Source organism: Loxodonta africana, chromosome 10, assembly GCF_030014295.1.
Source record: "Loxodonta africana isolate mLoxAfr1 chromosome 10, mLoxAfr1.hap2, whole genome shotgun sequence".
Taxonomy (NCBI): Eukaryota; Metazoa; Chordata; class Mammalia; order Proboscidea; family Elephantidae; genus Loxodonta; species Loxodonta africana.
Window position 1 is genome coordinate 67570136 of NC_087351.1, and position 26343 is coordinate 67596478.

The 26343-nt window shown below is 35.0% G+C and overlaps 1 protein-coding gene across 14 annotated transcripts in view; it reads left to right on the forward strand.

Moving 5' to 3' along the window:
• Positions 1-26343, forward strand: part of KTN1 (kinectin 1) — a 118815-nt gene that overhangs the window by 63659 nt on the left and 28813 nt on the right. For all 14 annotated transcript variants that reach the window (XM_064292526.1, XM_064292512.1, XM_064292522.1 and 11 more), the window contains 21 exons: positions 2662-2794; positions 3887-3974; positions 7789-7955; positions 8345-8413; positions 10127-10161; positions 11346-11436; positions 11808-11876; positions 12403-12440; positions 12805-12886; positions 13412-13480; positions 17967-18001; positions 18433-18523; positions 19222-19290; positions 20479-20516; positions 21170-21260; positions 21408-21476; positions 22674-22711; positions 23481-23571; positions 23660-23728; positions 24203-24240; positions 25912-26002. In XM_064292526.1, coding sequence (XP_064148596.1) covers positions 2662-2794; positions 3887-3974; positions 7789-7955; positions 8345-8413; positions 10127-10161; positions 11346-11436; positions 11808-11876; positions 12403-12440; positions 12805-12886; positions 13412-13480; positions 17967-18001; positions 18433-18523; positions 19222-19290; positions 20479-20516; positions 21170-21260; positions 21408-21476; positions 22674-22711; positions 23481-23571; positions 23660-23728; positions 24203-24240; positions 25912-26002 — 1561 coding nt within the window. The remainder of the gene's footprint in view (positions 1-2661; positions 2795-3886; positions 3975-7788; positions 7956-8344; positions 8414-10126; positions 10162-11345; positions 11437-11807; positions 11877-12402; positions 12441-12804; positions 12887-13411; positions 13481-17966; positions 18002-18432; positions 18524-19221; positions 19291-20478; positions 20517-21169; positions 21261-21407; positions 21477-22673; positions 22712-23480; positions 23572-23659; positions 23729-24202; positions 24241-25911; positions 26003-26343) is intronic.

The following is a 26343-nucleotide window of genomic DNA, read 5'->3' on the forward strand; positions in this document are numbered from 1 at the left end:
TAAGTGCTACGGCTGCTAACCAAAGGGTTGGCAGTTCAAATCTGCCAGGCGCTCCTTGGAAACTCTATGGGGCAGTTCTACTCTGTCCTATAGGGTTGCTATGAGTTGGAATCGACTCGATGGCACTGGGTTTGGTTTTTGGTTTTTGATGATATTAATAGTAATGTTCAATGATTTCTGCATTCGGTGGGATCACCTTTCTTGGGAATAGGCGTAAATAGGGATCTCTTCCAGTCGGTTGGCCAGGTAGCTGTCTTCCATATTTCTTGATACGGACAAGTGAGTATTTTCAGTGGTTTATCCATTTGTTGAAACATCTCAATTGATATTCCGTCAATTCCTGGAGCCTTGTGTTTCGTCAGTGCCTTCAGTGCAGCTTGGACTTCTTCCTTCAGTACCATTGGTTCCTGCACATATGGTACCTCCTGAAATGGTTGAACGTTGACCAGTTCTTTTTGGTGTGGTGATTCTATATATTCCTTCCATCTTTTGATGCCTCCTGAGTTGTTTAATATTTGCCCCCTAGAATCATTCAATATTGTAACTCTAGGCTTGAATTTTTCCTTCAATTCTTTCAGCTTGAGAAATGCAGAGTGTGTTCTTCTCTTTTGATTTTCCATCTCCAGGTCTTTGTACATGTCATTATAATATTTCACTTTGTTCGAGCTGCCGTTTGAAGTCTTCTGTTCGACTCTTACTTCATCAGCTACTGTACGTTAAAGAGCAAGTTTTAGAGTTTCTCTGACATCCATTTTGGCACTTTCTTTCTTTCCTGTCTTTTTAATGACCTTTTGCTTTCTTCATGTATGATGTCTTTGATGTCGCTCCACAACTCTCTGGTCTTCGGTCATTAGTGTTTAACATGCCAAATCTATTCTTGAGATGGTCTCTAGTTGTGTATATATTTATTATAGTTCTGTCCTCTTAGTGAATTGATCCTTTAATTTTTATGTGTAACTTTATGGTAGATTTTGCCTAAAAGCGTATTTTATCTGAGATTAACATTGTCATTCTTGCTCTTTTTTTGTTTATTGTTTGCTTGATGTATTTTTTCCCATCTTTGAGTTTATTTATGCTTTTGTGTCTAAGGTGTGTCTCTTGTACACAGTGTAATGACGGGCCGTGTTTTTTTTAATCCATTCTGCCACTCTGTCTCTTTACTGGTGCATTTAAGCAATTTATATTCAGTATGATTACTGATAGGCATGAGCTTACTACTGTTTTGTGGTTTTTTTTTTGTGGTGTTGATGGTTTTTCAGTTCCGCTTAATTTTCTGTGTTGAGTTCCTTTCGTTTGTGGATTTTTTAAAATTTCTTCCGTTGTTGTTGGTTTTGCGTTTACTGAGTCTTTATGTTTTTATTCTTTATTTTGTTGAGTAGGTTTATTGACTTTCTTTGTGGTTACCTTGCAATCTACCTTTATCTTCCTAATTTCAAAGCAGTTTTTTATTTCTCGATATCACCTTGACTTCCTCTCCATACGAAAGATGTATAACTACCTCATTTATTCCCTCTACTTGTTTTGACTTTGTCATCATTTATGGGTTGATGTCTCTGGTTTCTTGTTTCTACCTTTTAGCCTTGTTTTATTTTTGAAAATTCTTTATCTGGGTTGGTATTTGGCTGATGCTCTTCTTTGTCCTAATTTCAGGTTGTTGTTTGATGTTTTTGGTTCTGTGCCAAAGGACTCCCTTTGATATTTCTTGTGAGGCTGGTCTGGTTTCTACAAATCCCTTAATTTTTGCTTTGTATCGGCTTTTTTTTGTGTAGTCTCTCCTTTCACTTGGCACTTTCTCTGATTATTCAGCCTTGCCTTTGATGCTCAGGGTTCCCAAGTTGTCATCTACATCCGATTTGCTTGTTCTCCGGTTTTGTTGTAAGAGGGTTGTTGTAAGGCTTCTGACTACTCTGCCATCTTGGACTACCTCCTCTAGACTTCCGTTTCTGAAATGAGTTGGTTTTCAAAACCAGTTCTCTTTTGCTATGTAAAGAACTTCTTCAGCTAAATTTCTGTATGATGAGTACTAGCAACACCAGTGGAACAGTCTGTAAATTTATATGAGACTGAATTTACAAGTTTTATACTATCCCCTTGAGTAGTTCTCAAACGTCTTTGTTCTGAAATGAATAATACTTATTTACCTGGCAAGATAGCTAAAAAAAAAAAAATCCTGATTTCTGTTCTTAAAAGGTTATGATTTAATGACTCTGAGGTAGACCCCAGGAATGCATATTAAGACAGATTCCTTATAATAGTGATGTGGGTGGCTCTGGGGCCAAACTTTGAGAAACAGTGCCCTAGAGAGACTAGTATGCTCACACAGAGTAAGTAAGAAACCTGACCGGTTGATTTTAATAGGTTTTTCAGACAGCCAGTTTGAGATCATGCTCATGAACTGTAATAATCCATTTTTCTTGATATTTTCTAGTAGTTTTAGAATTTGTATAATTGTCACCAGAATCAGATTATTCAGGAATTACAGTTAGCAAACTTCATTATTAGTGGTAAATTATTACTGTTCCATTTTCAGTTAGCTAGGATATATTTTTTTGTAAATGAAATTAGTAGCTCAGAAAAATTCACATAAAATATGTTTAGCTTATCCATTCCTTAGATGTGTTTGTAATAAGGGAACGTTCTTAATCCAGTTACTGTTTTCAGGCAGTCTGCTGAACTAAATAAACTGCGCCAGGATTATGCCAGATTGGTGAATGAGCTGACTGAGAAAACAGGAAAGCTACAACAAGAGGAAGCCCAAAAGAAGAATGCAGAGCAAGCAGTTACTCAGTTGAAGGTGATTTATTCCTGCCTTTATTTGTTTCATGAATAATGCAGATATTCACTTCTTTGATCTAAATGTGTATATAGGTTTGAGAAATGTAGTTTGAGGCTTATTGGTACCTGTAGTCTAAGTGCTCTGCCTTTATGGAAGCCTATGCCGTTATGAAACAATTGAGTATAGGCTTAAACTTGAAGTTAAAAACTGAAGATACAAAAAGAATCAGCTGATGGACAAGTATAAAAAAAAAATAATCTGTAGAATTTTGTCTTACATACGGGGGTCAGGGTCTGCATGTGTAAGGCAGAAATCATGTACAGAAATTATCTTTAGCTTCTCTTTTATCAGTCATAACTTGGAATTTCTTAGTAAGTCCAGTTGAGAAATATAGTTCAATTTGTAGAAGTTAAATGCAACCTCACTGTGTTAGACAGATTCCAATGTAGACCATTGATAAACAGTTACATCTTGATACCAGTTGCAGAGTAGTAGGGGTTGAATGGGCTTTGAGAATAATTGAGTGTGGAAAATAGTATGAGTAACTTTTGTTCTTGAAGTTTTCATGGATATCATATATATAATATTGGTCTTGGTGGTGGGTTTAGAGCTGTAATTTCTAGATATGGAAATCTGTTCTCTACAGATATGGATAAGTAGATAAATGACATAAAAGATAATAGTCATAATGGGAGTGCCGTGCTATAAATCCATGTACCTTATAATATGAATTTCAGGCATCTACTGAGACTTAGCAACAAACACACCTTCCAGTCTTGGAATGCTTATCAGCTGAAGGAAGATTAATGGAGAACAGGTCATAGCTCAGTGGATCAGATCATAGACATAGTAGCTACCTTGATCCAACAGCACAAAAATTGGGTTTTTGAAATTATCTCCAGCTAGTAAATCCTGTATATTGGAGGGTTGGATGTCTGTGCTTGATAAATAAATGGCTTTCAGACTGAGCGTATCTGCTTAGCTTATTAAAATGTAGGAGACTAGTTACAGTAAAGAGTTTTATGACATAACAGTATAGAGGGTGCCTTACTTTAAAAAAAAAAAGGTGAATCCTTTTCTTTTGTTCATCATTTCTTTTTAAATGTCAAGGTTCAACTACAAGAAGCTGAGAGAAGGTGGGAAGAAGTCCAGAGTTATATCAGGAAGAGAACGGCAGAACATGAGGCAGCACAGCAAGGTAAAGGGAAGAGGTATTCACATACATTTTGTATATAGTTCTAGGTAAAATTTCCTTGCGTCTACATTGTGAAAACCAAAAAACCAAACCCGTTGCTGTCTAGTTGATTCTGACTCATAAGCGACCCTGTAGGACAAAGTAGAACCGCCCCATAGGGTTTCCGAGAAATGCCTGGTGGATTTGAACTTCTGGTTAGCAGCCATAGCTCTTAACCACTATGCCATCAGGGTTTCCTCTGTATCATAGAGTATAATTGGGCATTTTGGTTATAAAATAAAAATAGCTCTTAATAAAAATATCTTTTATACTTTCATGGTATATTTATTTCTCTGACATTTGCCAGGGCTTTAAAAATAAGCTACCTACTGGCTTTATCCAAAGCATTAGGTTATGGGCAAAATAATAATATTTAATAGGGTAATGAGAGCCTAGCTGTGTGTATTTGCTTTGTGTAGTTATTCCTTTTGGTTCCTTGATTAACTCTTCATTTTATTTTTCTCTTTTTAAGAAAGGATTCATTTCCTATATTGTGAGGAGAAGAACAGTGAGGGGCATTACCACCCTAAGAAGTTTGCTTAAAGCTGCTTATTTAAAATGCTCACTTGTACTACTTATCTATTCTTAATTTGATGGATCTACCTGGGAGATAATGGAGCTTGTATCTTATGTATCATTTACATCTCTACTACCCCTTTCCTCCCACGAGAGAGGGGGCGAGCTAGTAAAATACAGAACTGTATTTTGGCTCTTTTGACCCCTTTGGTTCCTCTGATTCCCTCCAGGAATTTTCCTCTGGTTCCATATCTAAATATACCCAAGATATTTGAAGGCCTTTTTTTTCACATTCAAAGTTGGCATTTATGTTAAGATACAATAGTTTACTTTCAAGTTAATGTTTTATATTTACATCAGTGAAACACACATAAATCTTGCTAAGACTTCTAACTATAAAGAGTAATCTCCCATTTTACTCTCACTAGAAGTAGTCACTGTGAACTGTCACCTAGTGCTTTTAGTATTTTCTTTCATACTTCTAAATAAGCATACAATTTCTATTTATACTACTATCTCGATCAGTGACTAAGCATCTGTTAACTTATTACTACAAAATATGAGGGCTTAACACTGTTATGACATTTCTCCCATCTTCCCCTCATTCTCATGATATGGTTATGTGTGTTTTTCTATTATATCAATAGTCAATTTTTATATCACTATGACTGCATAACTGAGTGCTGAGCCAAGATATATATTAAAATTGCAGTTCTTCTTAAACTACTCTTTGTTTCCTGAAACCAATTACTTCTTTTTTTTTCACTTGCTTGATTTTTTGTTTTAAAATTTTATCTGTGATTAAACTGTCCTTTCCTTTCTGCCTCACAGCCTCTCAACGTATTAGGTATTAGAGAATCTATAAGTTCTGGCTTTTCCTGGTGATATCCCTTGTGGAGTCCGCCAGCCTACTACTGCTCTAGTACTCATTGCTTTCCTTTCTAGGTTAGCTCCATAGCTGTCTTCCTGAGACGTTTTTTTATGTCTCTTCCCTGTTGCCAAATCCCATATCACTGTCATCTTGCTGCCTTTCCACCCATTTAGTAGAGTATATCTTTTCAGCCACTTCATGGGAGTATATCTTTTTTTTTTTACATTAATAAATAACATGTATTTACCTTTTTTTTTTTTTAAGTTGTACTTCAGACGAAGGTTTACAGAACAAACTGGCCTCTCATTGAACAGTACACATTATTTTATGACATTGATTAACAACCCCATGATATAACACTCCCCTTCTCGACCTTGGGTTCCCTATTACCAGCTTTCCTGTCCCCTCCTGCCTTTAAGTCCTTGGCTCTGGGCTGGTAAGCCCATTTAGTCTCATTTTGTTTTATGAGTCTGTGTAATCTTTGAATGAACGGTGAACCTTAGGAGTGACTTCATTACTGAGCTGAAGGGGTGTCTGGGGGGCCGTACTCTTAGGGTTTCTCCAGTCTCTGTCAGGCCAGTAAGTCTGGCCTTTTTTTGTGAGTTAGAATTTTGTTCTACATTTTTTTCCAGCTCTGTCTGGAGAAGAATGAGTAATGCAACATTTTTCTCCAGCTCTGTCTGGAGAAGAATGAGTAGTCAGGCACCATCTGGTTGTACTGGACTCAGCCTGTGGAGGCAGTACTTCTTCCCTCGTGTCTTTAGTTTTCTTCATTGTCCCTTGCTCCCAAAGGGGTGAGACCATTGGAGTATCTTAGATGGCTGCTCACAGGCTTAAGACCCCAGATGTTACTTACCAAAGTAGAGTGTAGAACATTTTCTTTATAAACTGTGTTAGGCCAGTTGAGCTAGATGTTCCCCTAGACCATGGTCCCCACAGCCCTCAGCCCAGTAATTCGGTCCCTCAGGGAGTTTGGTATTTATGGAGCTTCCATGACCTTGCTTTGTACAAGTTGTGCTGACTGCCCCAGTATTGTGCACTGTCTTACCCTTCACCAAAGTTACCATTTATCTGTTGTCTGTTTAGTGTTTTTCTCTCTCTGCCCCTCCCCTCCCTCATAACCATCAAAGATTGTTTCTTTTTGTGTGTAACCCTTTTATGAGTTTTTATAGTAGTGGTCTCATGAAAGTATGTCCTGAAGTACATTTGTTGAAGCTTTGTGTTCTGAAAATACCTTTATCATCCTCCCTTTTATACTTGATTGGTAGCTTGACTGGATATAGAGTTCTAGGTTGGAAATAATATCCTCACAGAATTTTGAAGGCATCAATTCAATGTTTTAACTTTTAGTGTTGCTGGTAAGAAATATGATGCTCTCTGTTCTAATCTCAGATATGACCATTACATGTTTAATTTTCATGAGCTCTTTCTTGAGTGCTGTTCTGTTAATTATCATCCTTTTATCATTGTAACATTTTACATTTCTTAGAACACATACGCACATTCCTTCATTTATTTCAGATTTGGACTTGTTTATGTTGGGGGGGGTGTTTTCTCATGGCATAACTCACTGTGTTCTAATACACCTTGTATTAATAACACGCTTTTTTCCTCTCCTTTTTGGTTGCTGTTTATGAAAGGATATTTTGAAGCAGAGTGAGGCTTTGAAATCTCAAATTAGGTCAGGTATTTCCATTTCCTGAGCCTTTCCTGATTTCTGGAAAACTTTCCCCATTCCTCTTCTCTGCCAAGTTAATGATTTTTCTGCCGTTCACATTGTCTTCATTTATTGTGATTTGGGATTACATTTATTTTCTGATTATATCAAAGATTGTGTTTCTCATTTTTCTTGTAGTTTTTGGGTTGTTTCTAAGAAGAGAAGCAGACAGAAAAGTTTTTTGTTTTTAAATTTTTATTGCAGACAAAAATTTTACTACTTCATCTTAAATGAGGACGTTTGTTACCCTTCAAATAGATTTCTTTAGCATCTTTCGCCATTCTCTAGGCAAGAGAGTACATGAAATTCACAACGAATTTGCTAAATAACTTATTAAATTTTTTTTTGTAAAATAAAGACTACTGCCAAGAAATTATATAACAGTTTTTAACCATCCATAAACTATTCAGTTAATACATTTATTGAGTATGTACTGTGTATCAAGCCTTGAGCACAGTTCTGAAGTTAGAGAAAAGGCAATCTTTGACTTCACAAAGTTTGCTCTCAGGCAGGTGCTATGATAAAGGTGAGCGTAGGCCTTGAGGGGAGCACACAGGAGCAGGAAGCAGGGGAGAGATTCATGGAAAGTTTTCTAGAGGAGATAATGCTTAAACTAAAGATGAGTCAGAGTAGCCAGATGAAGAGACATTTGTAAAATGTAATGTTTGTTACAGATTTACAGAGTAAATTTGTGGCCAAAGAAAATGAAGTACAGAGCCTGCACAGTAAGCTTACAGATACCTTGGTATCAAAACAGCAGTTGGAGCAAAGACTAATGCAATTAATGGAATCGGAGCAAAAAAGGGTGAACAAAGAAGAATCTTTACAAATGCAAGTTCAGGTATCTGTTTTTCTCTTTAAAAAAAATAAAGAGGCAGTGATTGGATGCCTGTGTGTAGAAAAGATAGTATATCTACCTTACCTAATTCTAAAGTGGTGAAGAATAATTATACCTTAACCTTTGAGCAGTTCTCAAGACGCGAGAATTGTCACAATATGGTATGTTTGAAGATGTAATTACCTACTGTCTTGTGCTTCTTGTATTAGATTAGAAACAGCACAAGACATTCTTAACTTCTACCTTGAAATTAACTCAGAATAAAATGTGTGGTCATTGTTTAAAATAATGCCTTTCTAAAGATATGCTAGTAACTCACTGTGTTCTAATACATTGTATATTTATTAATAGCACACTGTTTTCCTCTCCTTTTTGGTTGCTATTTATGAAAGGATATTTTGGAGCAGAATGAAGCTTTGAAAGCTCAAATTCAGCAAGTCCATTCTCAGATAGCAGCCCAGGTAATGGTATTTTCTTATTGCTTAGCATTAACAATAGCTTCCTAACCATTTGAACAAACATCTGAATGCAAAGCACTGGACTGGCAGCTGGGAGACTAGTCCAGTGAATCAACAGTGATTCCAAGTGCTAAGCACTCAGTTTATTATGTACAGTGCTAATTACATCAAGAAAGAAATCCAAATATGACCAGTTGGTAAGTGGATTAGAGAGGTTTTACCATGGGGGAAAAAATGTCCACAGTCCTGTCACATAATGGGAGGAATTGGCCAAACAGTGTTTAGAATATTGGTTTCTAGATGCTGACTAACCCATTGCTGTCGAGTTGATGTCGACTCATAGTGACTCTATAGGACAGAGTAGAACTGCCCCATACGGTTTCCAAGGACAAACTGGTGGATTCAAACTGCTGACATCTTTTTGGTTAGCAGCTGTAGCTCTTAACCACTATGCCACCAAGGTCTCCAGAAGTTTCGACTAGCCGTGGGGAAAACCTTACATACCCTGGGGGGATAGCAGTTAGTTAACCATAGCTTTCAGATTGTGTTTGAAAAAGGGATTAATTTAAAATTTATGCTTCAGTTTAGTGAATGAGAAATATTCCAGAGTTTTGCAGGTGGTTATTATTAGACCTGTAAATCATTAGCAACATTGTTTTGTAATATTTTATATATATTTTGGAATATAAATAATAAGAAAAAGATAAAAACCTCAGGTACTTATTGCCATAATATACCAAGAAAACAAACCAAACCCAGTGCTGTTGAGTCGATTCCAACTCATAGCGACCCTAGAGGACAGAGTAGAACTGCCCCATAGAGTTTCCAAGGAGCGCCTGGCAGACTCGAACTGCCAGCCTTTGGTTAGCAGCCGTAGCATTTAACCACTATGCCACCAGGGTTTCCTGCCGTAATATATGTACTGTGAATTTCAATTTCAGTTCTTCAGTGTTAAAAATCTAGAAATTATGGCAGTGTTGGGTTAAACTAGAAATCTGACTTCTCTGTGTAGAAAGTGGTTTTAACATTAAAAAACTTGTTTTTAAGGTTCAGGCAAGTTCAAACTCCCAAAGCTTTGAGTGTGCAAACTCCCTTCCGCCCCTTAATTGCTTTCTTTGTAGAAACTTTAGTCTAAAATTAGTAGGGAAAGAATTATTTAATATAGGGAAAGGTGAGTGGGTGAGTGTGTCTATGTGTAAATGATTGATTTAGATTGGATTGAAATCTTAAATTATCAACTGAGAGATAACTTTGGAAAATGTATCTAAAATTAAATACTAAAAGAATGTCATAAGTAAGTACCTCTTAAAAAGTAAAGATGAATGTGGGTATTACCAAACAACTGTTATCTTAACCATGAAGTGGATTATATTATTACTGAAAGTTGTTTGCAGAGGAAAAGAAGTGCAGGGATGAAAAATGAACTTTATGGCTGTTTTTCCTATTTGTCGCTTGTCTGTTATATAGTTTCAAGGTCTATCAAGTTGTATTTGAAATGTCTTGTGATATGTAGCTCTCTCATACTGGCTGTTGGTGATCAAACTTACTTTCAGTATAATAGCTACTATTTATTGAATACTCACCATGTGCCAGATACTGCTTAACCACTCTATATACCTTAATTTCTCTTAATTTTTAACTGTTGTGATGATTATTGTACAACTTTTAAACTTCATCTCAAATGCTTTTATGTTGATAACTGTTTTTCTTCCTTAGACCTCCGCTTCAGTTCTAGAAGAATTACATAAAGTGTAAGCCTGCCTTTCCACATTTGTTATAATTGCTTAGTCACAACTAATTGCTTAGTTATCCGCTAGGTCACTTATGATTAACTTTATTCTCTGACTTCCTCAGAAAGTACTCTGAACTAGACTTGTAGCAACTTTTGCTCTTTTTCTCTCAGTGATTTGGGTATGTAAACATTAGACATTCTGTGTTTTTATATCATCTTAAAAAGAGGTGGGCAAACTTCCTTTCATTTGGGATTTAGCAATTATATGGAAGAAATAATTGTGATTTGAGAGTAGTGGAAATAAATTTTTATGTCTAATAAGTAGTTGCAGCTTCTCTGTACCTAGCTATATGGTGGTATACCCAAAACAAAGTTGTGCATTTTTTTGTGTTATGTAATTTTGTATAGATAATGGAGCACTCAAGTTCATAAGACCTGAAATCTGGTTTTGACATTGCTAGCCCCACGAGCTTAAACAAATTACAGGCAGTCCCCAACTTATGACAGGGTTCTGTTCCGACGACTCCGTCATAAGTAGGTTCTGACACAAACCAAATACCCTTTTTAAAAAAAATTTTAATCACCTGCTATATGGCAGTGTTTTGAACAGTAAGTCATAACGTTGAACATCTGCAAGTGAACATCTGAGAATGATAACATCAAATTACATGCTGCAACATTGTGTGTAGTACATATGACTAAATTTTAAGATGTACCCCCCCTCCCAAAAAAAAAGAAAACCCAAAACAGATGATCTTAAGTGCAGTTTGTTGTAACTTGAATATGTCGTAAGTCAGGGACTACCCGTACTTAACCTCTGTAACTTCGAGTTTTAAAATAGGGGTATGTATTTTAAGGAGTTGTGGTAACGCGTATGTCAGTTATTAATAAACAAAGGGCTATAGGAGTGGAAGGTACAGCCTTGAGAGACTAAGTAAACAGCAAAAAACCCAAACTTGTTGCCATAGAATTGATTCTGACTTACAGTAACCCTGTAGGACAGAGTAGAACTGCCTGATAGGGTTTCCAAGCAGCGGCTGGTGAATTTGAACTGCTGAACTTTTGTTTAGCAGCCTTAGCACTTAACCACTGCGCCACCAGGGCTCCTACCTAAGTAAAGATGACCCTGTTTAAAGCTTTTAATCCTTTGATTTTTGACTTGATTTCTAAATGTTTATTGAACGAAACTATTTCTTGTTAAAGGATTGCAGAAAAGGATAAGCAGATAAAACAGACTGAAGACTCTTTAGCAAATGAGCATGATCATTTAACAAGCAAAGAGGAGGAACTTAAGGTATGGTTATTCTGATAAATGGCAAAAATATTTTGCAGGACTGAAAATTGAATTTTGTAATCAGTATGACAATGAAGAATGGAAAATACTCTAAAACTTACCTGAAATTGTCTTACATCTTTTCTAGAATACAAAATCCTTGTTAGCCCTGTAAGAAGAAAAGTTTACAGAGCTTTTCTTACATGATCTAAATCACAGTAATTTGATGGAGAAATATGTTAAATAACAGGAATCAATGGTTTCTTTCTAATTTAACTAAGAAATTATAATTTGAGATCTTTGCTTAAATCTTAGGTTAGAAGGAATACTTTGCAATCTTCAAAGGCAATTGTACTAAATATTTCTAATACTATTTTTTCTTCTTCTGCCAGAGTGTGCAGAATGTGAATTCTTTCTTAAAAGCTGAAGTGCAAAAATTACAGGCCCTGACGAATGAACAGGTAGGTTTTTATTGCCTTTGAGCATTTACTTCAGAATTTCAATTTGCATATACTTATTTCTAATCAATTTTATTATGATCACTAATTTTATTAATGTAGATGGTAAATATAATGGTTACTTGTGTTTTCTGCATAGCGTGTTGTTGCAAGCGTGTTCTGTTTGACCATGTCTCTCAACCCACCAAGATGTTAAAATTCCATGTTGAAATTAGATGTTCAGTCCGGTGAATTGATTGCCCCTGGAGTACTGAAGGGGTCAGTTAAAACAATCCTGATGTGACTTGTTTTAGCTTTATGTTATTTAATCCAAAAAGGTTATAACTTTTATTAGGGTAAAAGTTGATTAGTGACAAATAAAAAACATGAGACAGCAAAAAGTATTAACAGAAAAATACATTATTGCTATAACTTTATATTTACTGCAAATGTATGAAAATACAACTTTTTAGTTTATAAAGATAAATGAAAGGATAAGTTTGAGTGCTTCCTGAGAAATGATGTAATTTTCATCTGATTCCAAATACAGGCTGCTGCTGCACATGAACTGGAGAAGATACAAAAAAGGTGATTACAGTGCTACACATAGTGCCATTCATAGGATTTATGTTCAAGTGTAATTGTTACCCACTAGTCTGTCATTTTGTTGTACTGTGGTGGCTTCTGTGTTGCTGTGATGTTGGAAGCTTTGCCACCGATATTTCAAATACCATACTTAAGACAGACTAGGAAGAAGGATGTGGTGATCTACTTCTGAAAAAAATTGGCCAGTGAGCCTTGTGGATAGCAGCGGAACATTGTCTGATACAGTGCTGGAAGATGAGCCGCTCAACAATGGGCTCAAACATAGCAACAATTGTGAGGACAGTTGTATGCATAATTGGTGTAAACTTTGTAGATGTATTTTGATTGTTGGTGTTCTTTCATATAGTACTCATCTTAAGGATGATAAAATAAGATTGCTTGAAGAGCAGCTACAGTGTGAAATTTCAAACAAAATGGAAGAATTTAAGGTATGTGATTAAACTTGTATACTTATTTTGATGTGTGATAGCCTTCTTAAAAAAACCTTGTATAATTTTCTGCTCAAGTGAATTTAGATATACTACTTTTTTTATGAAATCATTCTGAAACAGTGCTACTAAAGCTTATTTGGGGGCTTATACAAACAATGAATTTTATTGTAGACTTTGCCTAGATTACCTTAACCTGTTCTTTTAATAGACTTTTGAAATTTATTTTATCCCAACTTCACTCTGCAGTTTTCAGTTTGTATTTGTGACGGTTGTGTCTGCCTCCCTTGTTGCTGCAGTGCAAATCTCTGGTTCTGTATTATAAAGTGTTAACAATCGTAAGAGTGCATTTCTGCAGGCAATAAGATTTGCGTTCTTATGTCAATATATCATTCACCTGAGTATATATGAGTACTTTATGAGTACTTAAAGCAAAAATGGGTTTGATTTAAAAAAAAAAAAATTTAATTAGTGCTTTTTAGCCTTTTTTATTATAAAATGGTAAGCTAAGATTCTTTCTTCCAGATTTTGAATGACCAAAACAAATCATTGAAATTAGAAGTTCAGAAGCTACAAACTCTTGTTTCTGAACAGGTAAGGTTTTCATGAATTATGGGGTAGAAATAGCCAATATATAATAAGGAATAATAAAAACGATAAAAGAAAAAGAATGCATGTGTCTGCTAAAGGAGGTCTATGACTTACAATAACTAACATCTCTTCTAAAAAAGTATGTTCCAAAAACTTAAAACAGTATTAAAGAAACATGCAGCTTCTGTTCTAATGTGTCATCTAGTATCAAGAATTTCTATACTTCTAAAAACTGGAATTTGAAGAGTTATATAGGAGAATAGTATGAAGGAAACACTGAGGAATAGCCAGAGAATAGACACCACCTAGGTTCTAGTATATGGAACCATGCCCAGTCAGGCTGCTATAGTTTTGATGGGTTGGTATAAATACAGACAGAAGGGTGATGCGGGTAGGAGGCTCAGATGAGATGGAAAAAATAAATACTCTGAGAAAGAGAAATTAAGGTTTAGATGTCTGCAATATGCAAAGATCAAGCCAAGTGTTTTACCTAAGGTTCATTTTTAAATCTAACAACCCTGTGATCTAAGTATAATCTACATGTGAAAGAGAGGTCTCTGAAACATCAAGCAGTTTTGACCGGCATCACTCTGCTTTTAAGTACTGGTATAGGTTTCAACCCCATTCTGTTTTTTAAGACATCATGCTACCTTAACAGGAAAAGGTAAGTCTACAAAAGTCTAAGCAAGTACTTCTGTCCTGAGAGCAAAATGTATCAAAATAGTTCGAATATATTCTTTCTATGCATCCTATTACATTTTTTTTTTTTGTGGGGGGGCGGGAGTTGCTTATGAATATATTAGCATTAGCTTCATGTCAGGGAAGAAAAATTATATACTTCACAATTTATATTTTTTCATTGTGTTAATTCTTCCCTGAAAAAACAGAAGGTAGTTTTTGTGTGTTGGTTACCAGAGATTTTAAAATGTACTTCTATTTCATTAAATAAAGTTTTAAACTTCCTAAAATTAACTTCATGGTGTTCAACGCCTTGGAACTTCTGAATCTGTCCTAGAATTCCAGTATTAATAGTTCTGGTAACTCTTGCGTAGGTTTAAACAGAAAACCTCAATCTAAAAAATCAATCATTTAACTTCTGTTCTTTACTAAAAATGGTCTTCCCCATCAATAGACATCAGTAAGCTTGTCAATTTAACATTTTCTGTGGCAGTTCTTAGAGCATCATATTATATCCTAATATCTAATATGAAATTTCCTATCACATATCAGAGTTAATATTTAAAAAATTAAATATTAAAAAAATGCTGTGTTATCAAGTCAGGGTTTTATCTACTGTAATGTTTCTGTGTATTTTAGATAGTCCAGTAAAGTAACAATTTTCAGCATATGATGGAATTTTGTTAAGAAAAAAGTTAATAAGTTTTACAGAACAAAATTTCATAGGTGATTTATTCAAGAGAATAATTTTGTAAAAGGGGAAGGCCATTATTTTGTAATACCGATTTAAGATCTGCCATTGGATGATTCTTAGAATTTTCTTCTGGTTCTGAAAGCCCCGCTTTTTTTATTGTCCGGAAAGCATCTGACTCAGGTTACGTGTTTTTGGCTATAGTTGTTACTTATTTCTTTCATCTTGACAGACCAAAGAACCATATCTTTGGCTTTTCTTTGGTCATTTTTATTGTTATTGTAGTGAAAGAAGAAGTAAAGATTAGTGTAATTTTAATTTCTTTCATTTCTGCTTTTCTTTAACCCCTTCCTACCCAGCAGTCAGAATTCCAAGTGACAGTTGAGAGATGAACAGTTTAGTTATGTAAAACATTCAGTCCTTTGCCCCATGGATTTTTGTTTTTACCCTGGAGGGAAAGATTGAGCTTATTGAAGCAGAAACCAGTAATGGTGCCAAGTTGTTGTTTCTTCAGGTGTAGGAAGCAGAAAACCGATAGATATCAGGTAAGGCAACCTGCTTATGCACTAAAGAAGGGAAGGCTCCGTTTGGATGTAGGCTGTGAATGGTCAGATAAAGCAAATGAATCAATTACCAAGATCTCAGTTGCTCAGAATAAAGTAAAACTTTTTTTTTTTTTTTTTGGTAGGGGAGGGATTCTGAGGTGTTCTACTTTTTTGAGCATCCTGACTTTTGTCAAAGGAGTAGCATTATTTTTCTTACTCCAGTAGATTTTTAAGATTCAGTGGTCAAGACGATTAAGTTGAAAACTTCAAGAATAGGAAGTTTCTTCTCTTTGCCCTGCTGTCTGATTATATTGCAGAAGAATTGATTGTATAATATGTATAAGACGTAGCTTTGAAAATCACCCAGAAAGGAAACGAGGATTGGACATTTTAGACCAATTAAAATGTAAGGTAAAGTAAAAATGTTAAGTAGTTGTTAAAGCTGGGTCAGTTTTGTGCACCTGAATATTCAGTGAGGTGATGACGAAAAAGTACTTGTTTAAACTGTAAGCTTGCTAAAGGAAATTCAGTTCATCAGATATTTATTGAGTATATGCAGGCACATGCTGAGGCTACAGAGATGAATGAAACTTGGTTCCTGCCCTCTGGAATAAGGTTTAGTGTGGAGAGATGTAAAATAGAAAAGTGTGATGAATAAAATTCTCAAACTGTGTATTTAGGTCTAGAGGAAGAGATCATGAATTCTATCTGAAAGAGTGTGAGGGTGGAGAGAAACCACAGAGAAGGACAACTAAGCTAGATTTTGAAAAATGACCATGAATTTGTCAGTTAAGGGGAGTACAGTCGTCAAAGTCATGGCAGTGTGTAGCAAAATTGTCATATTCAGAGAATTAGCATTAGTATGATATTGGACAACTACAAAATATGGGGCGTGGGATAGAGGAAGATTTGGTAGGGCCTAATCATGAACTCGGAAACCGTGGTGGCATCATAGTGGTTAAGTGCTACGGCTGCTAACCAAAGGGTCGGCAGTTCGAATCTGCCAGGTGCTCCTTGGAAACTCTGCGGGGCAGTTCTGCTCTGTTCTGTAGGATAGCTATGAGTTGGAATCGACTTAATGGCCCTGGGTTTTTTCAGGTTAAGCGTGAGCTTTCCCTTATAGGGTTGCTATGAGTTGGAATCGACTTGATGGCAGCGGGTTTGGTTTTTTGGTTGGTTTAATCATGAGCTCAGGGAGCCCTGGTAGCGCAGTGATTAAGCACTCAGCTCCTAACCCAAAGGTCAGTGGTTCGAACCCACCAGCCGCTCTGTAGGAGAAAGATGTGTGGCAGTCTGATTCCGTAAAGATTACAGCCTTGGAAACCCTGTGGGGCAGTTCTCCTCTGTCCTGTAGGGTCACTATGAGTCAGAATCGACTTAAAGCAATGGGATTAATCATGAACTTGATCAAGCATATGGGTGAACTTTGAACTGAAGGGTTTTACAAGGGGGAATGAGTGTTTAGCATTTTAGGAAGGTCACTCTGGCAATGAATTGTTTTGAGTTTATGTGGGGAAAAGCCGGTAGGACTAAAGGTATAATACAGCTTTGGAGAAGATAACTTGGATAGAATAGTGTTAAGTCTTTCTATTAGGTGGCATTCATAGAAAGTAAAAATGAACAAAACATTGTGATGGAAAATTTAGAACTTTTCCCACAGTTTGTCACAATTTTCCATTTTATGCAAATAACGGGTACCTTCTATGTTTGTTTGCCAACTGATCCCACCCCCTGAAAGATACCACCGCCCCCCCAGGTGTTTTCATAAGTGGATCTGTGTCAGTTTTTTTACATGTTACTGTGAAAAAATTAGCATGCTTACAAAAATACCTCATTGGCGGGGGTTGGCAAATAAAGTGGAAGGCATGCATTATTTGTGTAAAATATGGTATAAACCTGATTTAATGTTGTTTTGATAGCTCCTGTCTCCCTTCTGATAGTAAGGAATTTTTTTTCCTCGTTTGGAAAGTTCTTTCTGTGCCCGTGATAAAACAATGCTTGTGAACTAGAGGCAGGGAGAAGAATTAGGGTATTGTGATATGAGTAATGAGTACAAATAAAGCTTAAACTTACACACTGAAGAGAAGTTAATTTTAGAAATATATAAGAAGTGGAATCAGAGGACTTGTGTTTGGTACTAGAAAATCACTATAATCAAATTGGAAAAATTTAAGAGATTAGCAAAATTAGGAGAGAGTGTTGAATTTTTTTTTGTATTTGAAGGATTGAATTAATGTAAAAGAAGTAGGGCAAGTTCTCTGTTATCCTTAAGATTTTCTTTGATAGTAATTTAAAAAATTACCCATAGGACAGTAATTGGTTTTGCTAGCTCATTTTATAGTTCATCTCTTTCTGTGTCTTGTGTAGATGGTCCTCTTCTGTCTTCTTGTTTTTCGTGAATTGAACAATTCTGTAATTATTAGCAGTCTTCAAATATAGACCGTCTTCCTCAAATTTGCATCTAATTAAAACCTTAAACAATTTTCATGGAATATTATTTCTAAAATAGGTTTACCTTATGAAAACTGGATAAAAGTAAACTTTTTTGGTGATTTTTTTTTTTTTTTTTTTTTAGCCTAATAAAGATGTTGTGGAACAAATGGAAAAATGGTAAGAGTTAAAATTTTCCGTTTATATTTTAATGACTCATTTCTACCAAATTTGAGATCATGGAATAATTAACTACATTAATCTAGATTCTTAAAATTCACTTTGTACTTCGTATTGGAAGAGAGTTGTATGCTGTTGATTCATTTGAGATTATGTTATAGTTCGTAGGTGCCATGTGTAGCAGTGATTTATGTGTTGAGGCTTACATATAGACATGCATTGGTTCAGCACGTACTGCATATTAACGAAGAGGAAATACCCCTACACTGTGATCAAAGACCCTGAAGAACTTTTCTAGAATCAAAAGTTTATTAGGAATGATGGACAAAGGAGTTGACTCCAATAAAATATTTAAGAATTGAAGAATATTTAAGAGTTTAAAATATTGTCTTGAAAAATAGTTGATAAATGTTTTAAATTTATCATTTCAGCATTCAAGAAAAAGATGAGAAGTTAAAGACTGTAGAAGCATTACTTGAAACTGGACTTATTCAGGTGGCTACTAAAGAGGATGAATTAAAGGTAAGGCATTTTGTAGATTTATTTTCCTTGTGGATAATTTAGTGAGCATAAAGGGGGTTGGTTGTAACTTGTATAAGGGATTTCCCATAGCTTTTAAACTTGATATTAATTACGTATATTTTATAAATTTATATAACATCTTTTTTTACTGAATTTAAGGTTTTATTTGAAATACAGAAATGCATAGTTGATTGTAGCATCTACTGCCTTAAAGAGGCTGATATTACTGTTACACTTTGTAATATATGCTTCTTCACCGCCACCTGTGCTGCAGTGATAACCAGCAGACTTCATAAGAAGTTCAGGAAACGATTTTAGAGGCCAGAAGAAAGGAAGTACTGTAGTTCTATTTTGATTACCATTAGTCTTAACTTGGTTAAGATAGGCTAGAAGAAATAAGTTAAAAGATGTATTTGGATATAGGAAGGAAAATGGCTTAATTGACAGTAGTATAGACTGTATCTTTTTGAGATTGTGGGAGATATTAGAGATACTTATAGGGATAATTGAATTAAAAATCCATTTGGCTGGCAATAGAAGTTATTGACTTGTAGACATATAAAGAAGTCAGATTTCTGAGTCTTCCAGAGGAAAAGAAGCAAAAAAAAAAAAAAAAAAGTTACTATATTTTGAGAAGCTAGCTGTTGTTCCTTCAAGAAAAAACAGAAGTATTTTGTGCTTATGTTTCTTTGAAAAAGGCATTAAGAACAGAGAACTCATCTCTGACAAAGGAAGTTCAAGACTTAAAGGCTAAGCAAAATGATCAGGTAATGTATACAGTAGATCCTACAACCAGTCTCTTTGTAATAAACAATGAGAAACCTATTACATACAAACATACCAAGCCTGTTAATCACCAGATTCCAAGGTGGAATTTGTCAATTACAGTTTTAATCTGTGAATGATTAGTGACTTCAATATTAGTAATAAGGCTACAATTTACTGAATGTCGACTGTACGCCAGGCATGATGTAGAGTACCCTAAATACATTGTCATCCTTACTACGGCTATACAGTCAGTCTCCCCGGGTTACGGGTGTCTGATTTAGGGACAACTCGTACTTAAGAATGGATTGCCATAAAGTTTATTATGTTAAAAATTTGAGTTAAAAACATACAGTGGTTCACAATAAGGAAAGCATGGACTACTTTGTGACGCTCATGAAAACATTGTGCAGTTTAGAAGTGTTCTTTAAGTGTTTTATATGCATGGAAAGGTAAAACATATACTATATACTAAGAAACATTTGGCTCACTGACTCTTAATAAGAACCATACGTACCTGTTCCAACTTACATACAAATTTGATTTAAAAACAAGATTCAGGAATGGATCTCGTTTTTAACACTGGCACTGCCTGTAAAAAGGTTTTGAGTGTTTAAATCTAAGACTATAAACCAAAACCAAACCTGTTGCTGTTGAGTTGATTCCGACTCATAGCATCCCTATAGGACAGAGTAGAACTGCCCCATAGGGTTTCCGAGGAGCGCGTGGTAGATTCGAACTGCCGACCTTTTGGTTAGTAGTCATAGCTCTTAACCACTATGCGACCACAGTTTCCGTAAGACTACTAAATAAAAATAAAAACCAAACGTGTTGCCGTGGAGTTGATTCCGACTCATAACGACCCTGTAAGTAATAGTAAAAGAAGCTACCTGAAATTAGGCAATTTTCTAGTTTTCTTTTCTCTTTTACCTGGTTGAAAGTACTAACTCAATATATCTAATGGTTTTTCATTTGGCCTACACTTAATACAAGTAACCTTAAAACTGCTTGCTTTCAGAATGCTATTTTCATCATTATGGCTTTAAAATATCTAGAAAGAGTTAATTCACAGGTTTATTTTTCCCATTTGGATTTTGGTGTAATGGAAGATTTAAGGGTAACATACTTTTATGTTTCTGACCATTTATATTTCTAGCAAACTACTAAGTAGGATGCCTTCCTATTTCCAGGTTTCCTTTGCATCTCTAGTTGAAGAACTTAAGAAAGTGTAAGTAATAACATTATTATAAGCTGGTCTTTCTCTTTTGGTCTATTAGTGCTCTTAAATCTTTTTTTTTTTTTTTTTGGTACAATTGGGATAGCTGACATGTTAGTTTAACCTTCAAATCCTATTTCCATAATTCCATTTATTTTTAGTTTATAGCTTTGAATTGTTAATTAACTCCCTACTTTCTGCAGTGAAAACTATTAATAGGTTATATTGGACAGAGATCAATTCCTTATATATCCTGTTAAGGCTTCTACAAGCTTTAGGCAATAGTTACTTTCAAGTTCTGCCCCAGGCACAGAGCCCTAGAAGCTAGTATTGCTGAGTGGAATTTGATTTTCCCCAGTGTTCTTCAGGGTACAAATCTTACGTTCCCTATGTACTCCCGAAGCAGCTTCCCAGCTTCTTGTGTATGCATAGGTTTCAACCATCCGGTAGTTATTGATGTAAATTGTACTCTTTAATTCCTCAATAGGAGGAGCTTGAAGTATGCCCACCCCCCACCCCATGTCTGCAAAGATATGTTTCTGTTCTGTCTAAAATGGAAAGGGTTGATTTGGAGAACCTGCTCATGGTTTGGTGCTGTTTTTATATCTTAGTTGGGGAAGCTTGGTGATTTCTGCTGAAGTTAATACTGCATTTCTTTACCTAAGGATCCATGAGAAAGATGGAAAAATCAAGTCTGTGGAAGAACTTCTGGAAGCTGAACTTCTCAAAGTTGCTAATAAGGAAAAAACTGTTCAGGTATTGGAACAGAGAAAACTGTTTTGTTTTTTGTTTATCAGCTTTTTGGTTCATACCATTTATTTTCATGTGTTTGTCTATACATTGCACTTTGTGTCAATTTCTGTGTTTCCATTGTCCAATCTTGTCTGTTTTGTCATTGTCAAGGATTTGAAACAGGAAATAGAGGCTCTAAAAGAAGAAATAGGAAATATCCAGCTTGAAAAGGCTCAACAGGTAAAAAATCCCAGAGCCATAGCATGACAGATTTGTTAGTGTATGTGTTATTTATGGGCTATTTAGTTTTTTTCTTGTAACCTGGGGTGGGGAGGAAGCACTTTTAAGAGCGTGCTGCAAGTATATTTATTGGGTCATGTGCTTTTTTTTTTTTTTTTTGTTCCTTGCCTGATTGGAGAAAGTTTCATTGATATTTTAATCCCTGTATCTTTTAATTTTAACTCTAAAAGGTTCTTTTCTGGAAAGTTTTCCATATTAACGATTCCTTATAGTGTGATTCCTTTTAGTTTGCCAACTTAAAAAACAAAACATGCTGATAATTCAAATCTTTTTTTTTTTCACCTCCGTGTTTTCTTTAACTTGCATGGACCAAAATGTTTTTATTATAGACTATGAATTCATCATCCTCTGCCTGTAGAACAGAGTATGAGTTTCATTGGGGGATTTCAGAGGTAGATGTGATTGCTGGAAATAGATGGGTTTTGGTGAATTTAATCTGGAAAGGTTTCATTGAAAAACTGGTGAGGTTGCATGAAAGAGATGGTTCATTCAGTTATCCAACAGATTGACTCAGCAATATTTATTGAGTTCCTCCTACTTGTCAAGTATTATGTTAGTGGTCGGAGATAATGTGTTGAACAAAACAATATGATGAAAAGATAAAGTAGTCGTCTAATATAGATTGAGAGTTTAGGAAAGGCTGGTCCTGAGAAACTGACATCTAAGCCAAGGTCTGAAGGGGGTATGAAGGAGTAAACCTGGGAAGAGAGAAAGTATTACTGGACTGTGTATAAGAATAGGAGATTTAAAGAAGGCCAGTATATTTAAAGCGTACTATTAAAGAGTTTTTTATTAAAGAGTAGTTGGCCTTGAAGACTGGGATGGAAAAGAGGTCTGATGTGTACTAGATATGTGGAAAGTTAATATTCCAATTTTAACAAATTTTGAAGTATCACATTATTTAGATTTAGTATTTATAATTCTCCTTGCAGCTCTCCCCCTCCTTATATTTTTATTACATTTACTGTCATTGGAATGAAGGAAAGGTGAAATCAAAACACATCTCACTTTAGTATGAATAATTCAGTTAGGACCTTCGTAATTTGAAGTGTACACATTTTAAAGAAGCATTGTAGAATTTAATAAGGTAAATTGTGAAAGAATTATGAATTGGTTTTTCTGTTCTTTTTATTTTAGTTATCTATCGCTTCTCAAGTTCAGGAGCTTCAGAACTTGTAAGTACCATTTCTCACTTTTCTTTAATAATACCTCTTTTTTACAAGTTAAGTACAGTTATAATGAAAATTCGTAACTTCTTCTTATTTGACTTCAAGTAATATTTTAGATAATATCAAATTATATCTCAGAAGTCTTAATAATTTTTCATCAGGATTTAACCTAGAAGTTTTTGGGGGGAGAAATATTATTTTTCATGATTTATAATCTGTGACCTTAAATGTTGCTGTTTGTCCATTCTAATACCCATTGTGAAATTATGTATATATTCAACAGCAAAAACCAGTTGTAATAAACTAGTATTGATTTTGAAAAAATGAAAACCCATTGCTGTCAGATCGATTCCGACTAATAGCAATCCTATAGGACAGAGTAGAACTGCCCCATAGGGTTTCCAAGGAGCACCTGATGAATTTGAATTGCTGACCTTTTGGTTAGCAGCCATAGCTCTTACCTACTGCACCACCGAGGGTTTCTGGTATGGACTTTAACAGGGTGTAATTTATTCAGTGTCTGGCTGTTTAATGATATATAGAACTGTTTTCTTTAGTCATCCTGTACTTAATTTGATTAGTTCTGTAAACCTTGTATGCCTTTTGTACTTGAAACAATTTTAGTGAAGGATAACACCATTGAAATAATATTGAATGACAGCTGATTTTAATCAGTTTGGGCTGTGAGTACTAAAAATATGCTTTTTCAGTCTCTGGTATTTTTGCTTTTTATGGACATGTAACATTTTCATTTATTTTTCTTACTAATTATCAGATTAAAAGGAAAGGAGGAACAGATGAATACTATGAAGGCTGTTTTAGAAGAGAAGGAGCAGGACCTAGCAAATAGAGGGAAATGGTTACAGGTGAGAAGCTAAAAGAAAAGTAAAAAAAAAAAAAAAAAACCTTTTCGATATTTCAATATCAGTTAAATTTACACCTACTGTTTTTAAGGATCTTCAAGAAGAAAATAAATCCTTAAAAGCGCACGTTCAGGAGGCAGCAGAACATAACTTGAAAGAGGTACAATACAAATTACTAAATATATTGGCATAAGGAGTAAGAAATCTTTACCAGAAAGTGAGAAGTGAATCTGTTCTGAGTTTACGTGCCATAAACCTTTGTTGAACCGTAGATCTTTTGTTGTTGTTGCTATTAAAACAATTTAAGTGTTAGCCCCATCTAGTTAAACTTACTGCCTGAATTGTCAACCTGAACCTAAAAGTATTTCCTTAGCCTTATTTTTTCGATGGATTCTTAAGCTCTACCTTAACCGTGTTAAATTGCTGTTAACCTGCAATCCTTTGAGAAATAAATATCATAGATTAAGTTTAATAGAGAAAATTCATTCTTTCTGTTACAAATATTACAAATATAATTTACTTTAGATAATTGTTTATTATGCTTTTTATATTTATTTTCTTGGTAGGTGATACTGTATACATGTTGTACCTTGTTCTTTTGTTCTAGAATTAAATATGTGAATCTGTTTCTTAGGCATGTTCTGCATCACGACTTAAAGAACTTGAGACTGTGTAAGTATATTTTTAGCCAGCATTTTAAGCAGAAACTTGCATTACTCTTCAGAATATGCCTTGAATATTATGATGGATTTGTTCAAAGTCATTAGCTTTTTTTTAAGTAGGAATTATAGTTTACAGACTGTGTCTTTGTTTGGTATAATAAAACAGAGGCCCTTTAGATGCTTTCAAATACCTGAAGATGATCCTTTCTAAACTCATCAAACCCATTTCCTCAAAATGCTTTCTGCATATGTAGACCGGTTTTATTTAAGTTTTTCGTCTTTAACAGTTATTGTTAAAGAGAGGTTGATATATTTCAAATTGAAATTATTTTTTAAAATAGTTGAAAGAATAAAATGAACATCTCTGAATTAACCAGAAGATAATCTTAGTCATGGTCTTTATCATGAATATTGAATCCTTCTATAAGAGTAACTTGCTTATTGGAAAAATAATATTTGTTGTTATCTTAGTTATCCTGTTGTTAAATAGTAAAAATATTGAATCTAATCAAGGTATCAGCTTTTGTTTGTAGATATTCATTCTGGAAAGTGTCTTTATCATGGTCTGAGGGAAGTCTGTCTTCTTAAACTAGATTAGCATACAGTGGTGAGCAGGGTCTCTGGACCTCATCTTACTAGCCCACTTCAGAGTTACTTTTATGAGATTTTGCTTTGATACGATGCCGCTTGTCTTTATTGATGTTTGGGTTAGAAAGTGGCCCTTTGAAACTGTCAGTATCTTAATGAAGACAAGAGAGAGTTCTCTGTTTTTGTACAACTAATTGTTTATTTTGTGAGCACTGTGTAATTGCCAAGGTGTTTTTTCCATTTGCTTATAGAAAGCTTAGAGCCAGCTTTGTGCTCTATTTTTAGTAGGAATATAGGTCATTGAAGTATGTAATTTTAGGCTCCTTTCTATGTCACATTCTTTCCCTTTTCATTCTTTAATTCTATCCTGCATGTGTGCTCTTTTGTCATTTTTCATGTAGACCTATAAGCATCTTGAAATTCTTCTAGATTTAAGATGAAATAATGTTCAACTCAACAAATGTTTGAGAGTCTGTGATGTACCTCTCTCTGGAACTGTTCTTGGCACTGGGGATATGGATAAGATGGAGTCCTGAGGAAACAGATAGTTAAACAGATCATTTTTTACAGTGTTCATGTTATCCTAGAGGCTTGTTACCTAGGATGCCAAGGGCAATTTGGATTTACTTGGGCCAGATATAGTAAGACATATTTAGATTGTGAAAGGGAGAGCCAGATTAAATTGTATATAGCCACTCTTCAGCACAAAAGCTGGGCATATTGTAATTTTTGGAGTCAACTTATTATGGCTAAGATTCTTGGGAGCAATAACTCATTTCTTTTTAAGTGATTTTTTTATAGTGAGTTGATGAAATATAGTCTTGTTCTTAGCCATTATTTTAGATTTTCCTCCTAGCTAAAGCCACACTTGTGTAAGAAATGTTAAGTATGAAGCAGTTTTAGGATGTACTTGGAGCTGAGTGATCGTGGAAATAGTTGTCTTTTGAAACACATTTATAAGTTGGTATATCATGGAGGGAAAGAGCTGGTAGACATTTTGTTATTCCATCTTTTTTTCTTAGGGGTATTATTGGAGTCTGCTTGCCCTTTTTTATGTGCATAACTAAATATAAGGTCTCTTAAAAAATTCTAGATTGAAAGAAAAGGAAAATGAAATGAAGAAAGTAGAAGCTATGTTAAAAGAGACGGAGAGTGATCTTTCTAACAAAACAAAGCTGTTACAGGTGAATATGATTAGTTAAAATTCATGATGCATGAATTATTAGCTTTGCATCTTTAGGATTTAACTACTACAAAAAGAAATGGAATACATAGTGAGCCTTCCTCCCACCCAGATACTGGGTTTCATTCCTCAGAGATAAATTACTGTCAAATGTTTGTGTATCTTTTGAGAATATGCCCATGCATAAATGCATATGTGTATGTGTTATATAAATATTGGGGGCCTGGTGGCGAAGTGGTTAAAAGCTTGGGCTGCTAACCGAGAGGTCGACCGTTTGAAACCACTAGCTGCTCCTCGGAAGCCCTATAGGGCAGTTCTCCTCTGTCCTGTAGGGTCGCTATG